Source organism: Penicillium solitum (genome assembly GCF_028829755.1).
Source record: "Penicillium solitum strain IBT 25940 chromosome Unknown utg000005l_segment0_segment0, whole genome shotgun sequence".
Lineage (NCBI taxonomy): Eukaryota > Fungi > Ascomycota > Eurotiomycetes > Eurotiales > Aspergillaceae > Penicillium > Penicillium solitum.
Window position 1 is genome coordinate 725,218 of NW_027072125.1, and position 17,852 is coordinate 743,069.

At 48.0% G+C, this 17,852-nt stretch overlaps 9 protein-coding genes across 9 annotated transcripts; 5 read left to right on the top strand and 4 right to left on the bottom strand.

The window, feature by feature from the left end:
* Positions 1–145: 145 nt before the first annotated feature.
* N7455_007875 (PhzF family phenazine biosynthesis protein) lies at positions 146–1,117 on the top strand (the record flags this gene model as incomplete). Its single annotated transcript, XM_040961058.2, has 1 exon — positions 146–1,117. One exon carries the CDS (start codon positions 146–148, stop codon positions 1,115–1,117), a length of 972 nt encoding a protein of 323 aa, XP_040808527.1.
* A 250-nt stretch (positions 1,118–1,367) lies between these two features.
* Positions 1,368–2,759, bottom strand: N7455_007876 (SDR family oxidoreductase; the record flags this gene model as incomplete). Its single annotated transcript, XM_040961003.2, has 5 exons — positions 1,368–1,709; positions 1,762–2,021; positions 2,087–2,270; positions 2,324–2,606; positions 2,665–2,759. 5 exons carry the CDS (start codon positions 2,757–2,759, stop codon positions 1,368–1,370), a joined length of 1,164 nt encoding a protein of 387 aa, XP_040808544.2.
* Positions 2,760–4,017: 1,258 nt separating this feature from the next.
* On the top strand, positions 4,018–4,296 carry N7455_007877 (uncharacterized protein; the record flags this gene model as incomplete). Its single annotated transcript, XM_040961028.2, has 1 exon — positions 4,018–4,296. One exon carries the CDS (start codon positions 4,018–4,020, stop codon positions 4,294–4,296), a length of 279 nt encoding a protein of 92 aa, XP_040808511.2.
* A 904-nt stretch (positions 4,297–5,200) lies between these two features.
* N7455_007878 (uncharacterized protein) lies at positions 5,201–6,589 on the bottom strand (the record flags this gene model as incomplete). The annotated part of the gene is made up of 2 exons (XM_040961001.2): positions 5,201–5,828; positions 5,892–6,589. 2 exons carry the CDS (start codon positions 6,587–6,589, stop codon positions 5,201–5,203), a joined length of 1,326 nt encoding a protein of 441 aa, XP_040808530.2.
* Positions 6,590–7,046: 457 nt separating this feature from the next.
* On the bottom strand, positions 7,047–8,585 carry N7455_007879 (uncharacterized protein; the record flags this gene model as incomplete). Its single annotated transcript, XM_040961060.2, has 1 exon — positions 7,047–8,585. The coding sequence occupies one exon, from the start codon at positions 8,583–8,585 to the stop codon at positions 7,047–7,049; it is 1,539 nt and encodes a 512-aa protein (XP_040808538.2).
* Positions 8,586–9,015: 430 nt separating this feature from the next.
* On the top strand, positions 9,016–10,059 carry N7455_007880 (alpha/beta fold hydrolase; the record flags this gene model as incomplete). Its single annotated transcript, XM_040961008.2, has 4 exons — positions 9,016–9,118; positions 9,188–9,472; positions 9,558–9,773; positions 9,821–10,059. 4 exons carry the CDS (start codon positions 9,016–9,018, stop codon positions 10,057–10,059), a joined length of 843 nt encoding a protein of 280 aa, XP_040808542.2.
* Positions 10,060–10,629: 570 nt separating this feature from the next.
* On the top strand, positions 10,630–14,497 carry N7455_007881 (uncharacterized protein; the record flags this gene model as incomplete). The annotated part of the gene is made up of 2 exons (XM_040961043.2): positions 10,630–10,663; positions 10,719–14,497. The coding sequence occupies 2 exons, from the start codon at positions 10,630–10,632 to the stop codon at positions 14,495–14,497; spliced, it is 3,813 nt and encodes a 1,270-aa protein (XP_040808509.2).
* Positions 14,498–14,706: 209 nt separating this feature from the next.
* Positions 14,707–15,705, bottom strand: N7455_007882 (uncharacterized protein; the record flags this gene model as incomplete). Its single annotated transcript, XM_040961053.2, has 1 exon — positions 14,707–15,705. One exon carries the CDS (start codon positions 15,703–15,705, stop codon positions 14,707–14,709), a length of 999 nt encoding a protein of 332 aa, XP_040808500.2.
* Positions 15,706–15,887: 182 nt separating this feature from the next.
* On the top strand, positions 15,888–17,849 carry N7455_007883 (uncharacterized protein; the record flags this gene model as incomplete). Its single annotated transcript, XM_040961056.2, has 1 exon — positions 15,888–17,849. The coding sequence occupies one exon, from the start codon at positions 15,888–15,890 to the stop codon at positions 17,847–17,849; it is 1,962 nt and encodes a 653-aa protein (XP_040808540.2).
* Positions 17,850–17,852: the final 3 nt, after the last annotated feature.

The following is a 17,852-nucleotide window of genomic DNA, read 5'->3' on the forward strand; positions in this document are numbered from 1 at the left end:
GATGATTTTATATTCTGCATGACTCGTCATGAAGTGAGCCAAAGAACCAATAGAGCCCACATCCAAGTTATAATCCAGATACTTTTTCTTATTCTATTTTCTCATTCACTTAGCTTTCAGAGCTTGCACTTTGAACATTCCCATCATGCAGCCGACTCAAGTTCGCCTTTCTTATGTTACCGTTGATGTTTTCACCCAGCAACGTTATTCTGGCAATCCCCTTGCCATCGTCAAGGTTCCGCGACAACACACTCTCACCCAGGAGCAGAAACAAAGCATCGCCCAGGAGTTCAATCTCTCAGAGACCGTCATTCTGCACGAGCAGGAGAACAACGACAACAACGGAATCAAATGTCCAATTGACATATTCATGACGGATAGAGAACTGCCTTTTGCTGGGCACCCGACGGTTGGAACCGCGTATCTGTTGGGAAGAGATGCAACGAGCGATGCAGGTAAAATCCTCACGAAAGCGGGTGAAATCCCTTTTCAATACGACTCTGCCGCCGATGAAGCTTTTGTGGAAGTACCTCACGATCTGCACATTCATGACAAATGTTTGAATCATTCAGAGGTCCACAATGCTGGCTTCCCTAGCCTTGTGTTAGAGAACATCATTGGATCGCCATCGTTCGTCTCCATTGTCAAGGGAATGACATTCGTCTTAATCGAGCTCTCGTCCCTGGAGACACTTTCGGCAGTCAATTCATGTTTCCATGGGCCTATTTCTGGATTGGACAGCCCTTGGTACTCGGAGGGTACACTCTTGGGAACATACTTTTATGTCAAAAATGGCACCCTACCCGACGGAACAGTCTCTCTCAGCACGCGAATGATCGTCGGAACACTTGAAGATCCTGCCACTGGCAGTGCAGCTTCGACGCTATCTGGATATCTCGCCATCAAGATGACGCAAATGGATATCGCAAACGATTCGCCGGACAAAGGAGTGTCTTCAATGTCAACTGTCAAGTTCAATCTCGAACAAGGTGTTGATATGGGCAGGCGGAGCAGCTTGAAGACAATGGTCAAGGTTGATAAAGCTACGCATGAAGTGTGCTCTATCGTTTTGGGTGGATCTGTTGTTAAAGTCATGGAAGGGCAACTACTAGTCTGAGCTATCGCTAGCTGGCGCAGGAGAGAACTTGTCTCTAGATGATCCAGAACCGGGCGGTATACACCGCTGGTAGCTTGCCACCTTTTGAGTCACTATCGTTTCTACCTCGCTCAATTTCGCCTTTTATATATCCGTATTTCGGCAGCTCGTTTGTGCGCCCTCGTTCAGCCAGCTTGCCAGAACCATGTACAATATGGACACCGTAAGCGGAGGAATGTTGGAGATTTGATTTCTATTCTGTGTCTGTAGTTCAATCGCTGACCCTGAAATTCACAATGGCCGAATGATTAGGGAGAGCCCCGGCGTTTTCAAAGGAGCGGAAAGTTCGAATCCATGTATCAAAGGTGTCATCGGTACGGTACCAACCGTGTTTTCTCACCTTGTTCATCGAAGAAATCGATATCCAGGACCTACCCGTGGCCCAATTGAAGAACCCCCAAGTTGCCCAATCAAAAACTTCAACTTTTCCGCCATATTTCTCAACAACAGCCTCCCATACCGGCCGCTTGTCTTTCGCCCATTCGACCATATCAAATTCATTACTCTGAGTCTGTCCCTGACCAGTTGCCTTACCAAAGGAAGGTTCAGGGACCTACAAAAATGTTAGTAAATGTTTTGTCACTGAACAGGATACAATCACTTACTTCGAGGCCGAAGTATTTGCCAATGTCAGCCCAAAAGTACTTCCACACAAACACATCTCCATTGCAGTGGTTGAAAGCCTCGTTTTGGCAGTGATCCTGAGTAGTGGCCCAAATAGACAAGTCTGCCAGAGATGGTGCGTACGAGTTGTCGTCTACTGAATTCCATAGAAACTCATTACCTGGAAATTCAGGAGGCTGATTCAGTTCACGGGAAATGAGGAAGTATATTGCGAGTGTTAGTGCTTCAGACATCCCATTTGCTGTTAGATATGACAGTCAGCAAACCAATACCCCAATCAAAGCAATTAGGCTGGACAGGAATTACCACGTGGGGCAAAGCCAATGATGGCATTGGGCCGAATTATGTTATATGACCATGCATGGCGCCTCTCTTGCATCTCCTTGAGGTAGTCTTCCTGCGCGTAGTAGAAGTTGAAGCCCTCGTCATCATATCGCGGCAAGGACTCTACAACCGGCGCCTTGACGGGTCCAAGGTGGCCACCATAGTACTAGGTTCGAGTTAAGAAAATTGTTTCCTGGCACTTGAGATTTTTCTACTTACCTTTCCGCCAGTTTGAAGGCAGACTCGCTGCAATTTCGGGCAACTGCGATCAAGTGAATCAATGAAGTTCCTGAACAAAGGAACGTTTTTTTCACGGAGAAGCTTGAAATCATCACTGTGGATGTATGAGGTAAAATAGGCATGTGTCACTTCATTGCAGAGGCCTTTCATCTGCTCGGCAATCCTCTCGACCGGCTCAAGAAAGTCAATGGCAACAAAATGAACCCGAGGATCGATCCAGTAGTTTGAAAGTGGTCGACGTGATGTGATGATTATTTTCGACCTTTCCATGACTTGTTAGTAAATCGCAAGAATACGAACGAGTATAAATCTGGCCGTACCATTCTTTCTCTGGCTTCCGAGTCAGATGCTCAACAATGGCGTGGCCAGTAATGCCATTTGCACCGGTTACAAATGCAACCTTCGGAGAGTACATATCAGGGAAGTATTGGGCTGTATATAATGGAAATGAGTAGAAAGAAAGAGAAAGTGTTTGTTGTTTGAAGAATCAATCTTCGAGACCACGCATACCTTTTTATACACCTAGATCCAGGGTATCTGTTGTTTCACCTTGCATGCATGTAGGTAGATCAATTGCTGGATTTAATCACCGATTATTTTGACTTGACGGGTTACCGGATATATGATCTAATGCCGATTGCAAGTTGTTTGAGGGAGTCCCACCAGTCCTTGGCTCTACTGAGCATAATAGTGGCCCCTACAGTGATACGAATGGGCCGATCACTACGAGTGAAGAAAGTAGGTGACGAATACAATGTCGATAAAGGTAGTAAAATGGGCCGTGGTCTGACTGTGATTGCACTTGTGGCTCCAGATTCGGGGCTTTGCCGCTATTAGCCACACTGTTTGACTTAGTACGACTGGTAGGTTCCACAAGGGGGGAAGAAGATTTCGAAATTCCGGCCGAGCTGCTGATGCTGAATGGCATTAGAAAGTATTCCTTAGAGAGGACTGCGTCATAATTTTAGTTATAGCCTTCATGGTGGGTTCACTAATGCCGGTGTTGAATGTCACATTTTGACGAGAGCTTATACCATACTTAACTCAAGAAACTTCTGGGGAGACGCATTGCAGTTGTGTTGCTGGGTGTTCTGAAACATGCCCTGACTTTGAATATGCGGGAATGTCTCCAAATTCATCATCACTTGTTTCTTCGCTGGTACATTTCTTCCATCTTCCCATCTGTGGTGTCACGCGTTACCTCTGCATAATTTTCTCTTCACTCTTTCTTTCTTTTCTTTCAGACTCTCTTCCAAGTCTGTTTCATCGATTGACTCCCCGCCATATATCTGGTGATATCTTGGCAGCCTTCGTTAGAGATATTGGCACGTAGGTTAAGATTGTACGGAATGTTTTCCTGGTTGAAAAGGCTACGCAGGGCGCAGCCTGAAAGTGTAGAAATGCATGAGAAGGTGTCACCATAGAGATTGGATTCACGATTGAATCACTTCTGCTTGATGCGCCTCCTATAGTATGTTATTAGATCATAGTGGTAGGCACGCAACAAGGTGTAGAGCTAGTATGAGACTGGGTAGCTGAATAAAAAGTATATATGAGCGTGCGGCCGCGCCGTATGTGCCTCCCCAACCGGACGATAAGACACTTATGATCTGAAAGAGGCGCACGACTATTATCTTGGACGAAGACCGCAGCACCCCCGCGCAGAGAACAAGATGTTGTTCTTAAGCTTCCCTAAGGTGCCTAAATCCGATACATTCCATCTCGCTGGATTGTTCCTCACATCGCCAGCTCTACTTTTTGCCGGTGAGAACGCTGGGTCCCTGTGGCATACGGAGAAGCTCGATAAGATTCTGGACGGAAAGGCAGTAAAAGTCATTCTCACGAAAGGCACGCATATGGACCTGTACGACAAGGAGGAGTTTGTTGAGCCTGCAGCGAAGAACGTGGTTGAATTCGCAATCGAACTTGTCGTGATAAGTGCTTGTATCTAGCTAGACCTCGACATTGGGAAAGAAAACCCGAGCCAACCTTATTTTTAGGAATTTCAACATTTTTTAGATTTTTCACTACCCATTTCACATACATGTAGAGTATTAAACCCAGAGCCTGGGTATTTGGCCATAGTTATCCGATCCAGATACGTCAATATTTTGGTTTTTGTCAAGGTTTACACAGGCTGTATTTAGTTACCAGCTATCTCCTTGGGCGCACATAACATGGATAAGCGCGAGTGTAGATTTAGCTAGATTCGGTGCCGTGATTCACTGCACCACTAGTGTGGTCAGATGTCACCAAAGACGGAGATAGGTATGTTGGTCGTGGGGCACTGAGGTGGCAACTGGCTATTTATGACAGGAGTAAACACAAACTCAGTTGAATGTCAGGACAAAAACCTAAGGATTCTCCACAATCCTGGATAAGTCAGCTTGTCTATTAGTCATGTATCGCGCACTAACTAACTACCTAAATACTCCTGAAATTACATCCATGGGGTCATACCTCGAACACCATTATGGCTTGTTTGTTGTGGTCTGGGTTGCTGGCCGGCGGCATGAGAAAGGAACCCACCACAAACGGGTTCTGGTGTACAGTTAATATAGGAGCCAACCTATGTGGATACAGAACCCAATGGTGTCACCTGGGGAATAAACCCTACTTTACGTAGGATAAAGTGCCCCAGACGGGAAGTTCACGAACTCATAGATGCCTATGTAGGTAATATGCATGGGTAGAAGTAGGTAAATCGAATTCGCAACGGATATCTTATTGAGAAAAAGGAAAAATTTGAAAGGACTGACAGACATCTCGTTAGCGCTGGAGGACTGTACGTAGACGACTTGATTAGTCTCTCGGCCACACTGTAGCATCAAAGGCCAACCAGAACAGATTCACAAATTAACAGTTAGCACCCCATCCCGCAGAAAACCTCCAATCCTGCCCAGCCTCTGCGACCCCTCTAACCAGACCTACAACATTATCAACAAACCCACCCTCACCACTATTAACCCTCCCTCGACGCTCGAGCTCAGTATCCGAAGTAGCACCACGAAGACCAAGCAACTGCTGCGTACTATACCCCTGCAAACGATCCGCATCCATCCTCGTCAAAACATCACCTTCACCCTGCCGCCGCGTCCACGCCGCCTGCTTAACAGCCGGAGCCCAGTACTCCGCCAGAGAAGACTCATCGCGACCAAACGCGTAGCATTTATCCAGCGCAGAGTCAGTCTCGGGTATAAGCGACGCATTCCAGCGCGTGTGGACGAGTTCGTACCTCTTCTCCATGAAGAAGATAACCGGCCACGCGATGATCCAGAGCTGGAGAAGGACAACAGCCCACCAGACGTACCGGTTCGTGCGGAGCCGGTTGATCCAGTGTGGAGAGTAGATTGTGACGGAGCGTTGAGCGACGAATAGGTCGAAGCCTATGGAACCGCGGTAGTTGAGTTCGCGGATGTGAGAGGAGAGGACGTTGCGCATGGCGTTAGAGTCGAAGCCGGCGAGTTCGCGGTGCAGAGTGAATCTGGATGTGGATAATCAAGATTAGCAGGGTATTTTATGCGCGAGTAAGGGGGGTAGAGCATACGATTTCACCGAAGCGGGGTCGCGACAGAACCGCTCGCACCACATCCTCAAGTTCTTCGCTTCCGGAGAGGTGTTATGCACCCCGTCGGCGTCATGGCGGGATAGGAGGGCATCGGTATCCCCCGTGAGACTAATTGCAGCACGCGACTTGGGCGGCTTGTACGTGCGCGAGCGGAGGATTCCTCCCCGATACGCGGGTTTGAGGTCCTCATCTGTGAGGATTTCTGTTTCCCTCCAGTTCACGTCCATGGGGACGCCCTCCCAGCCGGTCAGCATGGTCTCGGCCAGATCCAGCTTGAACTTAAAGTCTGTGTGAGTGTTGTTTTTCTCTTTCTTTTTGTCATTGCCGGATTCGGTGTGGGTGCCGTGGACGTAGAGTAGCGGCCGTGGTGGCAGCTTAATTTGCCGGCGGATTACATCGTAGAGCTCCTCGGAGTTGCTTGAGAGCGATGGTTCGAGGGTGTGAGAGACCTTGTCGGTGCGTTTGACGTCTTTGCCGCCGGGGAGAACATAGGCTGAGTCGATTAGACGGAGGGGTCGGATGCTTGTGGGGGGTTGGACAGGTTGGATGGGTTCGGCATGTTGGACAGGGGCAAGAATGGGTTCGGGGTCATCTGTGTATGGAGGCGGCGCGTCGTCGAGAGAGTGGAGGGAGTGCGATGATGACGCAGGGGGATCGGCCTGGTGGAGGCGACCCATGACTTTGATAGTTTGGGGAAAGTAATGAAAATTATCAAAGTAATTAAAGAGAGAAGAGATTTAAAACAAGAAAATAAAGAGAAGAGAAGAAAACCAAGATGTTGAGATGGGAAGAGGGATTTCCAGATTTTCAAGGTTTGAGGCTCTCAGGCCTACTGTTCTTCGGCGCTAAAACCCAACCATCGGGGGATTCTGGGGGCAACAGCCGGGCCTTTTTTTGGATTTTTCTGCTCTTTTTTGTTATAAAGATCCATCGGATCATATAGTACTTTAAAAAAAAGGTACTAACTCCAAGTTATGATGACATATATAGCAACTTGCTTATAGACCGGACTATCTACTCGAATATAATGGCGTTCGAAAGGCTAGCATAACAAGTACAATGGTCTTTATAGTCAAACTATCGATCTATATACAGCTCAAGATGAAATTCTCCGACTTCCTATGGCATCAAACACTAAACATCAGTTTCTTTGGGCAGGCGCTCCTTGCGCTTCCGGGTAAAAACCCGTTCAACAATATCGATTCCGAACCCAGTCCATAGAGTCAGCGCCAGAACAAAACACAACCCGCTGACCCAGCCGTGTGTTTTGGTGAATGTCGGGGCCTGTCCGCTAGGAAATTGCAGCTGTTGGAAGGGGATGACAACAGCCGATCCAAGACTGACCATGAACGCCAGAACAAATGCTCGTAACTGTTGATCTCCACCGCATGACGCGTTGACCCAACCCGCCAGAAGGGGTGTATAACATCCATAACACCCCGTGATAATGAACGCGGCCATCTTCAACCCTCTTGATTCAGGCCAGGCCGTGAAGACAGCATAGCAGAAGGTTAGAAGACATCCGACTGCGAAACAGACGGGTCCTCGTCGGCCGAGCTTATCGGCGACATATCCCGTTCCGACCATGAAAGTAAAATTGATGGCGCCCATCGAAGTGGGAATGTTGTTGATTTGAGGTACGGAGTATACTTTCAGAGACTTGAGCCAAATGCCGAAGTACTGCATCACATAGGACCCGCAGGTGAGAGACCAGAAGGCGTAGGCGAGTGAAAAAGTATAGAGTTGCCAGGAGAGCAGGACCCGTTTGAAAACAGTGGTGTCCAGTTTTCCAATGGGAGTGCGCCCTTCTTCGTCGATTCTCTCTCGTGCCCGGTTTCTTTCCCATTCGGAGAGATAGAATGCGGTGGTGTTTTGAGGCGTATCGGGGTAAAATATAAAACCGTAGATGGCGACTGGAATAGCGAGGATGAAATCAAAAATGAAGAGCCATCTCCATGCCGATAATCCACCTTTTCCATCCATGTCTTTGAACAGTGCTGCTTGCAAGTATCCCGAAAACATCTGTCCCAGGACCCCGGACATCACGAAAAGACCACTTCGACGCGAGAGTTCGGATTTGCGATACCAGCATCCAAGAACGTATTGAATTCCGGGCCATGCGGCGGACTCAAAAAACCCAATACAAAATCGAAGACCGTAGAGCTGAGATGCGTGGTTGCACTTGTACATGAAAAGTACGAAGAGCGACCAGGTGAACAGAACGCTAGGGAGCAAGAACCTCGGCCGAACAACAGTTAAGGCGAGGTTGGAAATTGGTCCTCCGAGGATTGCGCCAATACTGAAATATGTGTTCATCCAGCTCAGTTCATTGCCTGGTCCGAACCCAAGCTCTTCTTTCATGCCGGAGACGTAGGCATTGGACACATTGTTGCCATCCAGCTGCTTGATGAAAAAGCATAGACAACTGTAGCTGAGAAGAAAAAAGTCGAGTTTGAATATGAGCTTTTTGTCGGCTTTGGAAGTACCCGGTTCATGCCAATGGAACCAACGTTGCGGCTCCTGAGCATTCTCAGTTTGGACTGTCGACCTCTCCAAGCTGTGACATGAATCCGTCAGGGTATTTTTGCGATCTTGTACATCTGAGGCGTTATCCAACTCTCTAGGAATTGGAGTTGGCTTTTGAACCTCTGTCTCTTCGGCTGAGATAGGCATTGCAAACAAAATCCGATGCGCAAGAGTCCATGTTGAGAAGAATTATGAGCGAGATAGCAACTATAAGAAACTAACAATCTAGAACGATAGTTAGCAAAGAAAAAAGTACAAATAAGGTTATTACGACATTTGTGACAACAGTTGCGTTGATTCTCCCCTTTCAACATCAGGGGGAGTGTGGATTTCCTTCCTCAAATGGAAACATTTCTCGGTGCGGGGCCGACATCGCGACATCGCGAGAGGAGCTTGTTTGACACCTTCTTCTCTTTCTGGGATTTTATTTGTAGATTTTGAAAGTTGTGCATTCTATCCTTGCAGTATTTTGTCCTGAATTGGGATCAATACATACATTTTACCACTGGTTTGATCATTCATCTCGATCCAAATTGACTTCCTCCTTTTTTCAAATATCTTTGTATAGCAACACAATATGGTTGAATTTCTCTCTATCAATGGCGCCCAGTTAGCATACCGTTTAATCGGACCTGAGAATGCACCTCTTATAATCACCCTGCACGGTGGCCGAGGGTTTGGTGAGCCTCCATGACATCCACCTCTAAATGTCTATGGATCGCTGATAAGCTGTTTTACAACTGTAACAGGAGACCACAAATCAGACTTCAAAGCATACTCACCACTCTCCTCTTCCTATCGAGTACTTTCATTCGACTTTCGAGGACATGGTCAAAGTTCACGAACAGAGCCTTTTACCTTTCATCAACTAGTTGAAGATATTGAGGGAATACGGCAGCATGTCCTTGGACCCGATCAACCCTGTATTGTATGCGGTGGTAGTTTCGGTGGGTTTTTGGCTCAACAGTATGCAATCACGTATCCAGCTCGAGTTTCACACTTGATTCTTCGAGGAACTGCCCCTTCGCATCACCGTAAGTGCCATTTTGGATTTGATCTCTTGGAACTTTCAGCATGCGTTTCAAAGATCAACATGACATTTATACTAACCAAACACAGACGAAGAAACGGCTATTCAGACTCTGGAACAAAGAGCATCTAAAGCCCCAGGCCTTTCCATCACATTTTTGAAAGACAAGATATTCGGTCGATTCGAAAGTGATCTCGAATTCCGACTCGTCCTGTACGCAGCTGCACCGCTATATAGCGAGCACTTTGATCCCGATATCGCCTTGAAACACAACATTGAAACCGTGTTTTATGCAAAGTCCCATAGTGAGTGGCCATTCCGATTATCACAAAGTCAAGCTAATCATCCAAAGATGATCTCTATTCCGAACAGGAAAAATATTTCGATTACAGAGATCAACTTCATTCAATCACGGCGAAGACTTTGGTTATTGTAGGTGATCGTGATTGGATTTGCCCGCCGGATCAATCCAAAACCATTGCTTCGAAGATTCCTGGTGCGGACTTGAAGGTTATTGCGAATGCCAATCATGGCGTGCACCTAGAGAAAAATGCGGAAGTGATTCAGCTCATTAAGAAACATATTTCATGAGATCTAGTTAGATATAAATTCTACCCTGATTGTGTCTCTGTACGCCTGTACTCCTACTTGTTTTGTTTTTATAGTAGTTTTATGGTCCCTAGTTATACATACATCTGATATGAAATCTAAAAAGAACATCCAAAAAGACCACTCGCAAGACATGGGCGACTATTCTCGTAAATTTAAATCGAAATGTTCACAAATTGCGATATCTTGTAGAAAAAGTAGATGTTACACCATTCCTCGGTAGTCTTTTCCCATTTAGGGAGAGATACATCGAGATAGAGCTCGGGAAGTTTCCGAAAAGGATTTCCACGTTGAGACTGGTCGCCATTTCGCATGGGTGAAAGAGATCGAGATAATGCTCGGCGAACTTCCGAAAATAATTTCCCCTTTGGGACTGGTGGCCGTTAAGGCGCATCACCTAACAACCCGTAAATAATGCGTGATTTAAGTGTCGTTTTGAAGTATCGTACATATGTAGCAACATTAATTTGTGATGAAGATATCGAAGATCGATTCCTTTTGAGATTGACATTTGCTGCCGAGGTCTGTCTGTCAAATCACACATACCCAACAATGGCAACTAAGCCAGGCATCAACATCTCTATCGGTACGTACTTTCGATATGCCATCAGACTAAAGACCTAAGCTAATCCTTGATCTAGATCGCGGAGGCACATTTTGCGATGTCCTGGTGCAAGTCCCCGGTCGCGATGACCTTGTATTCAAACTGCTGTCAGAAGATCCGCAGAACTATCGTGATGCCCCCACAGAGGCAATCAGAAGGGCACTAGAGATTATAGAAGGACGGCAAATACCCGCTGGCGAATATCTAGACGGGTCCCAGATAGCATCCTGTCGTATCGGGACAACCATCGCGACCAATGCATTGCTGGAAGGCAAAGGCCGAGAATTTGCATTTGTCACGACTAAAGGCTTCAAAGATGTCTGCGTTATTGATGACCAGACACGACCCAAATTGTTCGCCTTGAACGTCCGAAAGCCTCCTGCGTTGTATGCAATTTCAGCAGAAATTGACGAACGCATCACGATCGAGGACTACGATCTCAATCCATTTCCTTTGGACAAGACAGCCGAAATTACAGATCCCGCACTGGTACGAACGCCAAGTGGGGAATTGATAAGGATCTTGAAAGCCCTTGATCCGGTCGAGGTTCGAGAAGTATTGAGCGGGCTGCAATCGGCAGGATATACATCTTTGGTTATTTCCTTCGTGCATTCATATCTGTATCCTTCTCATGAGGAACAGGTAGCGCAGATCGCACAAGATATGGGATTTGAAACGGTGATTAAAGCCTCCGATGTCAGCCCCGTTATCAAATTCTTGCAACGCAGCACCTCGGCTTCTTCAGAAGCATATCTGTACCCAATCGTCAAAGATTATGTCACGGCATTCCAGGCAGGCTTTAGTGTACTCCCTCAACGTGTGGAGTTCATGGGGTCGGACGGAGGCTTGAGACAAGCTGACAAGTTCCGCGGCAATGAAGCTCTTCTCAGTGGACCGGCTGGCGGCGTTGTTGGAATCGCTCGAACTTGTTTCGATGCTGCCGAAGGAACCCCTGTTCTCGGATTTGACATGGGAGGAACCAGCACAGATGTTTGTCGCTATGACGGCAAGTATGATTACTTGACCGAGACAACGGTTGCGGGTCGAAAGATTACAGCGCCGATGTTGAATATCGCGACTGTCGCGGCCGGCGGAGGTTCGATGCTGTTTGCTCGTCATGGGCTGTTTATTGTTGGACCCGAGAGTGCGGGGGCTCACCCGGGTCCTGCATGCTACCGAAAGGGAGGACCTCTCACCGTGACAGACGCAAATTTGTTCCTGGGAAGACTGGTCCGCTCTTCCTTTCCAGCTATCTTCGGTCCGAACGCAGATCAACACCTGGATCTCGATATTACCAAGCAAAAGTTTCATGATATCACTCGCGAGATCAATGAACAAACTGGTCAAACGCTCTCTGCAGAAGAGGTCGCATTCGGATTCCTTGATGTTGCAAACGAGACCATGACCCGACCAATGCGCAACGCTACAGAAGTACGAGGGTTCGCACCAAGCAGCCATACTTTGGTCAGTTTTGGAGGCGCTGGTGGTCAACATGCTTGCTCTATTGCCAACAAACTCGGAATCAGACGGATTCTCATCCACAAGCACTCCTCACTGCTATCAGCTGTCGGGATTTCTCAGGCGGACCTGCAGGTTGAGAACACAGTTCCTTTCGTTGGTTTCTTCGATTTCGAAGTGCTAGATGACATTCGAGTTCAGATTAACAAGCTCAAGTCCCAAGTTGAATCTTCACTCGTATCACAGGGTGCGGATCCGTCTACTATCGTTTTCGAAGAATCTCTCAGTTTGAGATACGCAGGCACAGACACCAACATTGTTATCCCCAAACCAGAGGGTGAGGATTATGGTGCCTCCTTCATAGCCACGCATTTACGAGAGTTTGCTTTTGTCCTCGAAAGGAAAATACACATCGACTCGATCAAGGTCCGAGGTGTTGGACGAAGTGGTGTTCCTACGGAGACAGCATCCCCGTATGCCATTCTAGAGGAGGTCAAATCTCGAAAAGAATACCTGCAGTCTGATCAGACTCAGCTTGTATTTTTCGAGACAAAGTGGCGCGATGTTCCGATCTTCGAGCTTGGCTCATTCAAGCGTACCGGCCAGGTGCAAGGTCCTGCCCTGCTAATCGATGCAACCCAGACAATCTTCGTGGAGCCTGGATTCGATGCCTACTTCCTCCCAAATCATTTAGTACTCGAAAAGTCACAGACTGGCATTTCAAATACCGAAATCTCCCATTCTTCTGAAACTGTCGACCCGATCCAGCTTTCTATTCTTTCCCATCGGTTCATGGCAATTGCCGAGCAGATGGGCCACACACTGCAGCGCACCTCTATTTCGACCAGCATCAAAGAGCGCCTGGACTTTTCTTGTGCCATATTTTCACGAGAAGGAAAGCTGGTTGCCAACGCCCCGCATATCCCTATTCATCTTGGAAGCATGCAATATGCAATCCAATATCAGCACCGTCTATGGGAAGGAAAGTTAAAGGCCGGTGACGTTCTTCTCAGCAATCACCCTGAATGCGGTGGAACCCACCTTCCGGACCTGACTATCATCACCCCAGTCTTCGTCGATGGCGAGTCCACTGTTGCTTTCTATGTCGCAGCTCGTGGTCACCACACCGACATCGGCGGCCAAGGAATCACATCTATGATGCCAGACTCCAAGGAGCTCTGGCAAGAAGGGTTCAACGTTCGGTCGATGAAAATAGTCGACAATGGTGTCTTCCTCGAGAACGATGTGCGAAACGCATTCTTGGCTGCAGGTGATCTCCCTGGCTGCAGTCCAACTCGCCGATTGGATGATAACATCTCCGACATTAAGGCGCAAATCTCGGCCAACCAGCGTGGTATTCTTCTTCTACAGAAGATGTGTGCCGAATTCAGTTTCGCCTTTGTGCACCGTTACATGAATGCTATCCAGATGAGTTCAGAAACCGCTGTCAGAGAATACCTCAAGAATATTTCCCGAACCAGGACCATGCCCTTGACGGCCAGTGACCACTTCGACGATGGCACTGTTCTCAAAGTTTCAATCTCAATCGACGAATCTGGCGGAGCAGTATTTGACTTCGCAGGAACTGGGCCTCAAATGTGGGGAAATTATAATTGCCCAATATCCATCACCCATTCAGCCGTCATCTACAGTATCAGGTGTCTGCTCGATGCAGATATTCCTCTAAATGATGGGTGTCTATCACCGATAGACATTCGTATCCCCAAAGGATCAATTCTACGACCCAGTGCTTCCGTGGCCATATGTGGCAGTACGTTAGCAAGCCAGCGCGTTATCGATACAATCCTACGAGCATTCGAGTGCTGCGCAGCGTTCTCCGGTTGTGCCAACAGCTTCGGCTGGGGTATGGGAGGCAGAAACCCTGCTACTGGGATCATCGAACCTGGATGGAATTATGGCGAAACAGTAGGGGGCGGTTGCGGTGCCGGTCCTAGCTGGCATGGCGAACATGCCATTCAGGCCCATTCCACGAATACGAAGATTACAGATGCAGAGGTTGTTGAAAAGAGAACTCCTGTCATAATTCGCAGACACGCAATCAATCCTAATACCGGAGGAGATGGCAAGTATAAAGGGGGCAACGGTGCGGTCCGTGAGATTGAGGCTAGAATTCCGCTCAAATTCAGCATTCTCAGTGATCGACGAGTCTTTTCCCCCTATGGAATGAGTGGGGGTCAGCCTGGTTCTGTGGGTAGGAACTACGCGTTCAAGTGGAATGACGATAAAACTGCTTTGGAGAGACTTTCCCTGACTGGAAAAGCAGCTCTCGCCCTCCAGGCTGGGGAAATGATGCAAATAAACAGCCCTGGTGGAGGAGGTTGGGGCACCACTGAGTGATAAAAATGTGATATAAAAGAACTTCTGATATACGAAACAAAAATAGACCCTTATGTGGCCTATCGTGTACTTTGGATGTTCGGTTTAGATGTTTACTAAGACTTCATAAAATATAAACGCGACAGAGGATTTTTCTATATATAACTAGGGGTTGATGAAATGGACTATTAATTCTTAACACAAAATTCCCTGGTATTCCTATTTATGCATTAGTCGCCGATAATCTTCTCCAAGTAATTTAGCCAGTTCTCTCCCAACACTTTCTCTATCTTTGATTTCGACCACCCTGCCCGAGCCATAGCCTTGGCCAGTTCCGGGCGTTCCTTCAATGGACCTAGAGGCTTCACAACAGTCTGACTGCCCCAGGGTGTGAGCTGACGCGCATAACCCTTGTCGAGATTGCACCAGGCCATGAAATCGCTTGGTCGGGCATGACCTTCACTGGCATCCGAACCCACACCGACCAGGTCCTCGCCAACCAAGTCGATAACGAAGTCCATCGCGGCAACGTAATCGTCAATAGTCGAATCATTCCCCTTGGCCATATGCGGTCCAAATTGACTGATTCCAACGAAACCACTCTTCTTACCAATAAGCTGTAGAAGATGGTTCGATTTGTTACGCGGATGATCGCGTAAACCACCCGGCAACACATGGCTGAAGCAAGGGGGTTTAGTCGCATATTCGATAACATCTTCGCTAGTAACTGGTCCGACATGCGATAAATCAACCACAATACCCAATCGACCCATCTCATCAACAACCTGTCGACCGAAACCAGTGAGACCCGAGTCGCGGATCTCGGTGTACCCAGCCCCAGAGTAATTCTGCGTGTTGTAGGTGAGTTGCATCTTGCGCACGCCCAGATCACGGAAAACGCGTAGATAATCGATTTGGTCTTCTATGCCGGCTGTGTTTTGCCAGGAGAGTAGAACTGCCGTTCTTCCATCGCGCTTTGCTTGGCGAATATCACGGACAGAATGCGCCTGTACGATGAGGTCGGAGTGCTCTTCGAACCATTTTTTCCATTGTACCACGTTGGCAATGGCACCGCGAAATCCTTCCCAGATGCCGCATGTGCATGACACACCGGTGATGCCGCCTTGTTGCCATGCTTCGAAGATCTCGCGTGACCAGTTGGCGATGTTCAACCCGTCAAAGTGGATCGCGGTGCGGTAGACTTCCAGCGCTTCGGTTTCGGATACCATGATGAGATTGCTTCTGAATGAGAGACGCGATTTCGAGAAGCCATTTTGAAGAATCCTTTATGTCCTTTTGAATATACAACGCGGTGCGGCACCGATGGATATTTCCAGTTTGGGGGAGAAATGACGTGCTCCGTTGGTTGATTATCGCGCTATCTCCGCGATGACCCTTTCCATCCACAACCATGGAGGGCGCCGTGCATCGATTCCGGGTCCATCGAAATAATTCGAAACCGGAGAGAATAGCCCGACAGGGCAAACCCACAATTGCGAATGGTCGACGGTCCTCTATGCCGGCGTGTCGCCGTTGTCGCCAACACAAGAAGCGGTGCTCCCGAACTGCTGACGGATCCTGTGAGCAATGCCAGGTTGCTTGGGTGCCTTGCTCTTTGACGGAGGAATCTGTCAGTCCACACACACGTGAACGCGAATTGCGATCGCGTATTGACTGGCTGAGCCGGCTTGTGAATGATGCACTTCCCGTTGGTAGATCGCCGATCGAGTCTATCGAGACTGGGCGGGATATGGCCTTGGACAGTCCAATACAGTTTCCATCAGCCGAAGCGACCATAGAGATTGATTGCAGCGAGAGTGGCTTTGAAGAGAGCCGCACTCTCAAACCTGAAGAGAACGTGTGCCTTTCTGTTGCAGCGAGTCGCAAGTGCTTACAGGCCTATTTTCGACACGTTCATCGAAGCTACCCATTTATGGATAGCGAATTTGTTCTTCAAGATTTTAATGCCCTTTGCAATAAAGAGGCCGATAATGATCTTCTTCCCCAATCGGCCGTACCAAACCGTCTCTATATGATAATGGCTATTGGTTTCACAACCCTGCAGCGGGCTGGGGAAGTGGAAAACATCGAGGAGCGAGATTTACAACCGTGTCTCAAGGGGGTACTCTGTGAGTGTGTCTCTCGAGTGGACGAGGAATCTGCGGGCACCTTGCTCCTCCTTGGCTTGTACCTCTTGTTCAAACCCGGCGACCAAGATCCACGAGCCATTGCCGGTGTTCTCACCAACCATGCTCTGGCAGTCGGACTGATGAATGAGTCTCCCAGTTGCCAGACCCTCTCACCTCGGGCACTGGAGCTCCGTCGCCGGCTTGGTTGGTCAGTATATGTGTTTACACGCATGATCAGCATATCCTACGGACTGCCATTTGCCTTTCCCGACAATATAATGAAAGTCCCACTACCGAGCATCATGATTCACGAATACGGCTCTGAGGAAGGACATCAATACGCAATAGCCTTGCAGGTCAGCCGGCATATGATTTCTCTACGACAACTCGAGACACGCATTATAAACGCCATTTATGATCCCAATCCCTCTACAAGTCCCCAAGAGCTCCGAATCCAAATCGAAGACTGGTATACACAGGGCTGTCTATTATCCAGCTCCACTTTGTGCGAACCAGACCAGCTTCCCTTTCATACCACCATCACCTGGCTTAATGTCCGCTACCAGAATCTACTTCTATTATTGTACGCTCCCGCACAAGGGGATTCTGCAACAGAAGAAAATGTGCCGAATCTGCAGGGTGCTGCGCAGCAGTACATCCGGTTGAGCCTTATACTGCATGACCACCGGCATCTGCCGATGAACTGGATTACGCTCTGTCGCCTCCTTTCGTTGGCTGCAATATTTCTCTACTGTACCCGTCAATGGGCCCCGTCCTTTGACGATATCCCTGAGATTTTCCTTCTCGTGACCTTGCTTGAATTCTTTCCATCCTCCTGGGTCGCCGCACATGACGCGTCTCGAATTCTGCGGCGACTTGCAGATATCATTACAAAACAAAATAGCCCGTTGATAGCACGAAGCCAATTGTCTGGGTCTTCTGTGATAGACACTTCAGCCTTGGATACAGAAATGAGGCTACAATCTATTCAAGATGAACTGGAAGCATTGCTGAGCCAAACGATGGGCGAGGCAAGCTTTTATATCTGGCCACTGAGGTCAAAGGTTGCGGGGCGAAGGGCTTCGCATCAATCCTTTACTATGAATGGTTTGAATGCTGGGCTAGAGAGTGGAATCCCAGTTAATCGGATCAGCGTTACAAACGACGTAACTTTGACACCAGGAGAGAACGACATGGGTGAAAGCCTATTAGACACGCAGTGGACGAATCTTTGGGTGATGTAGGAC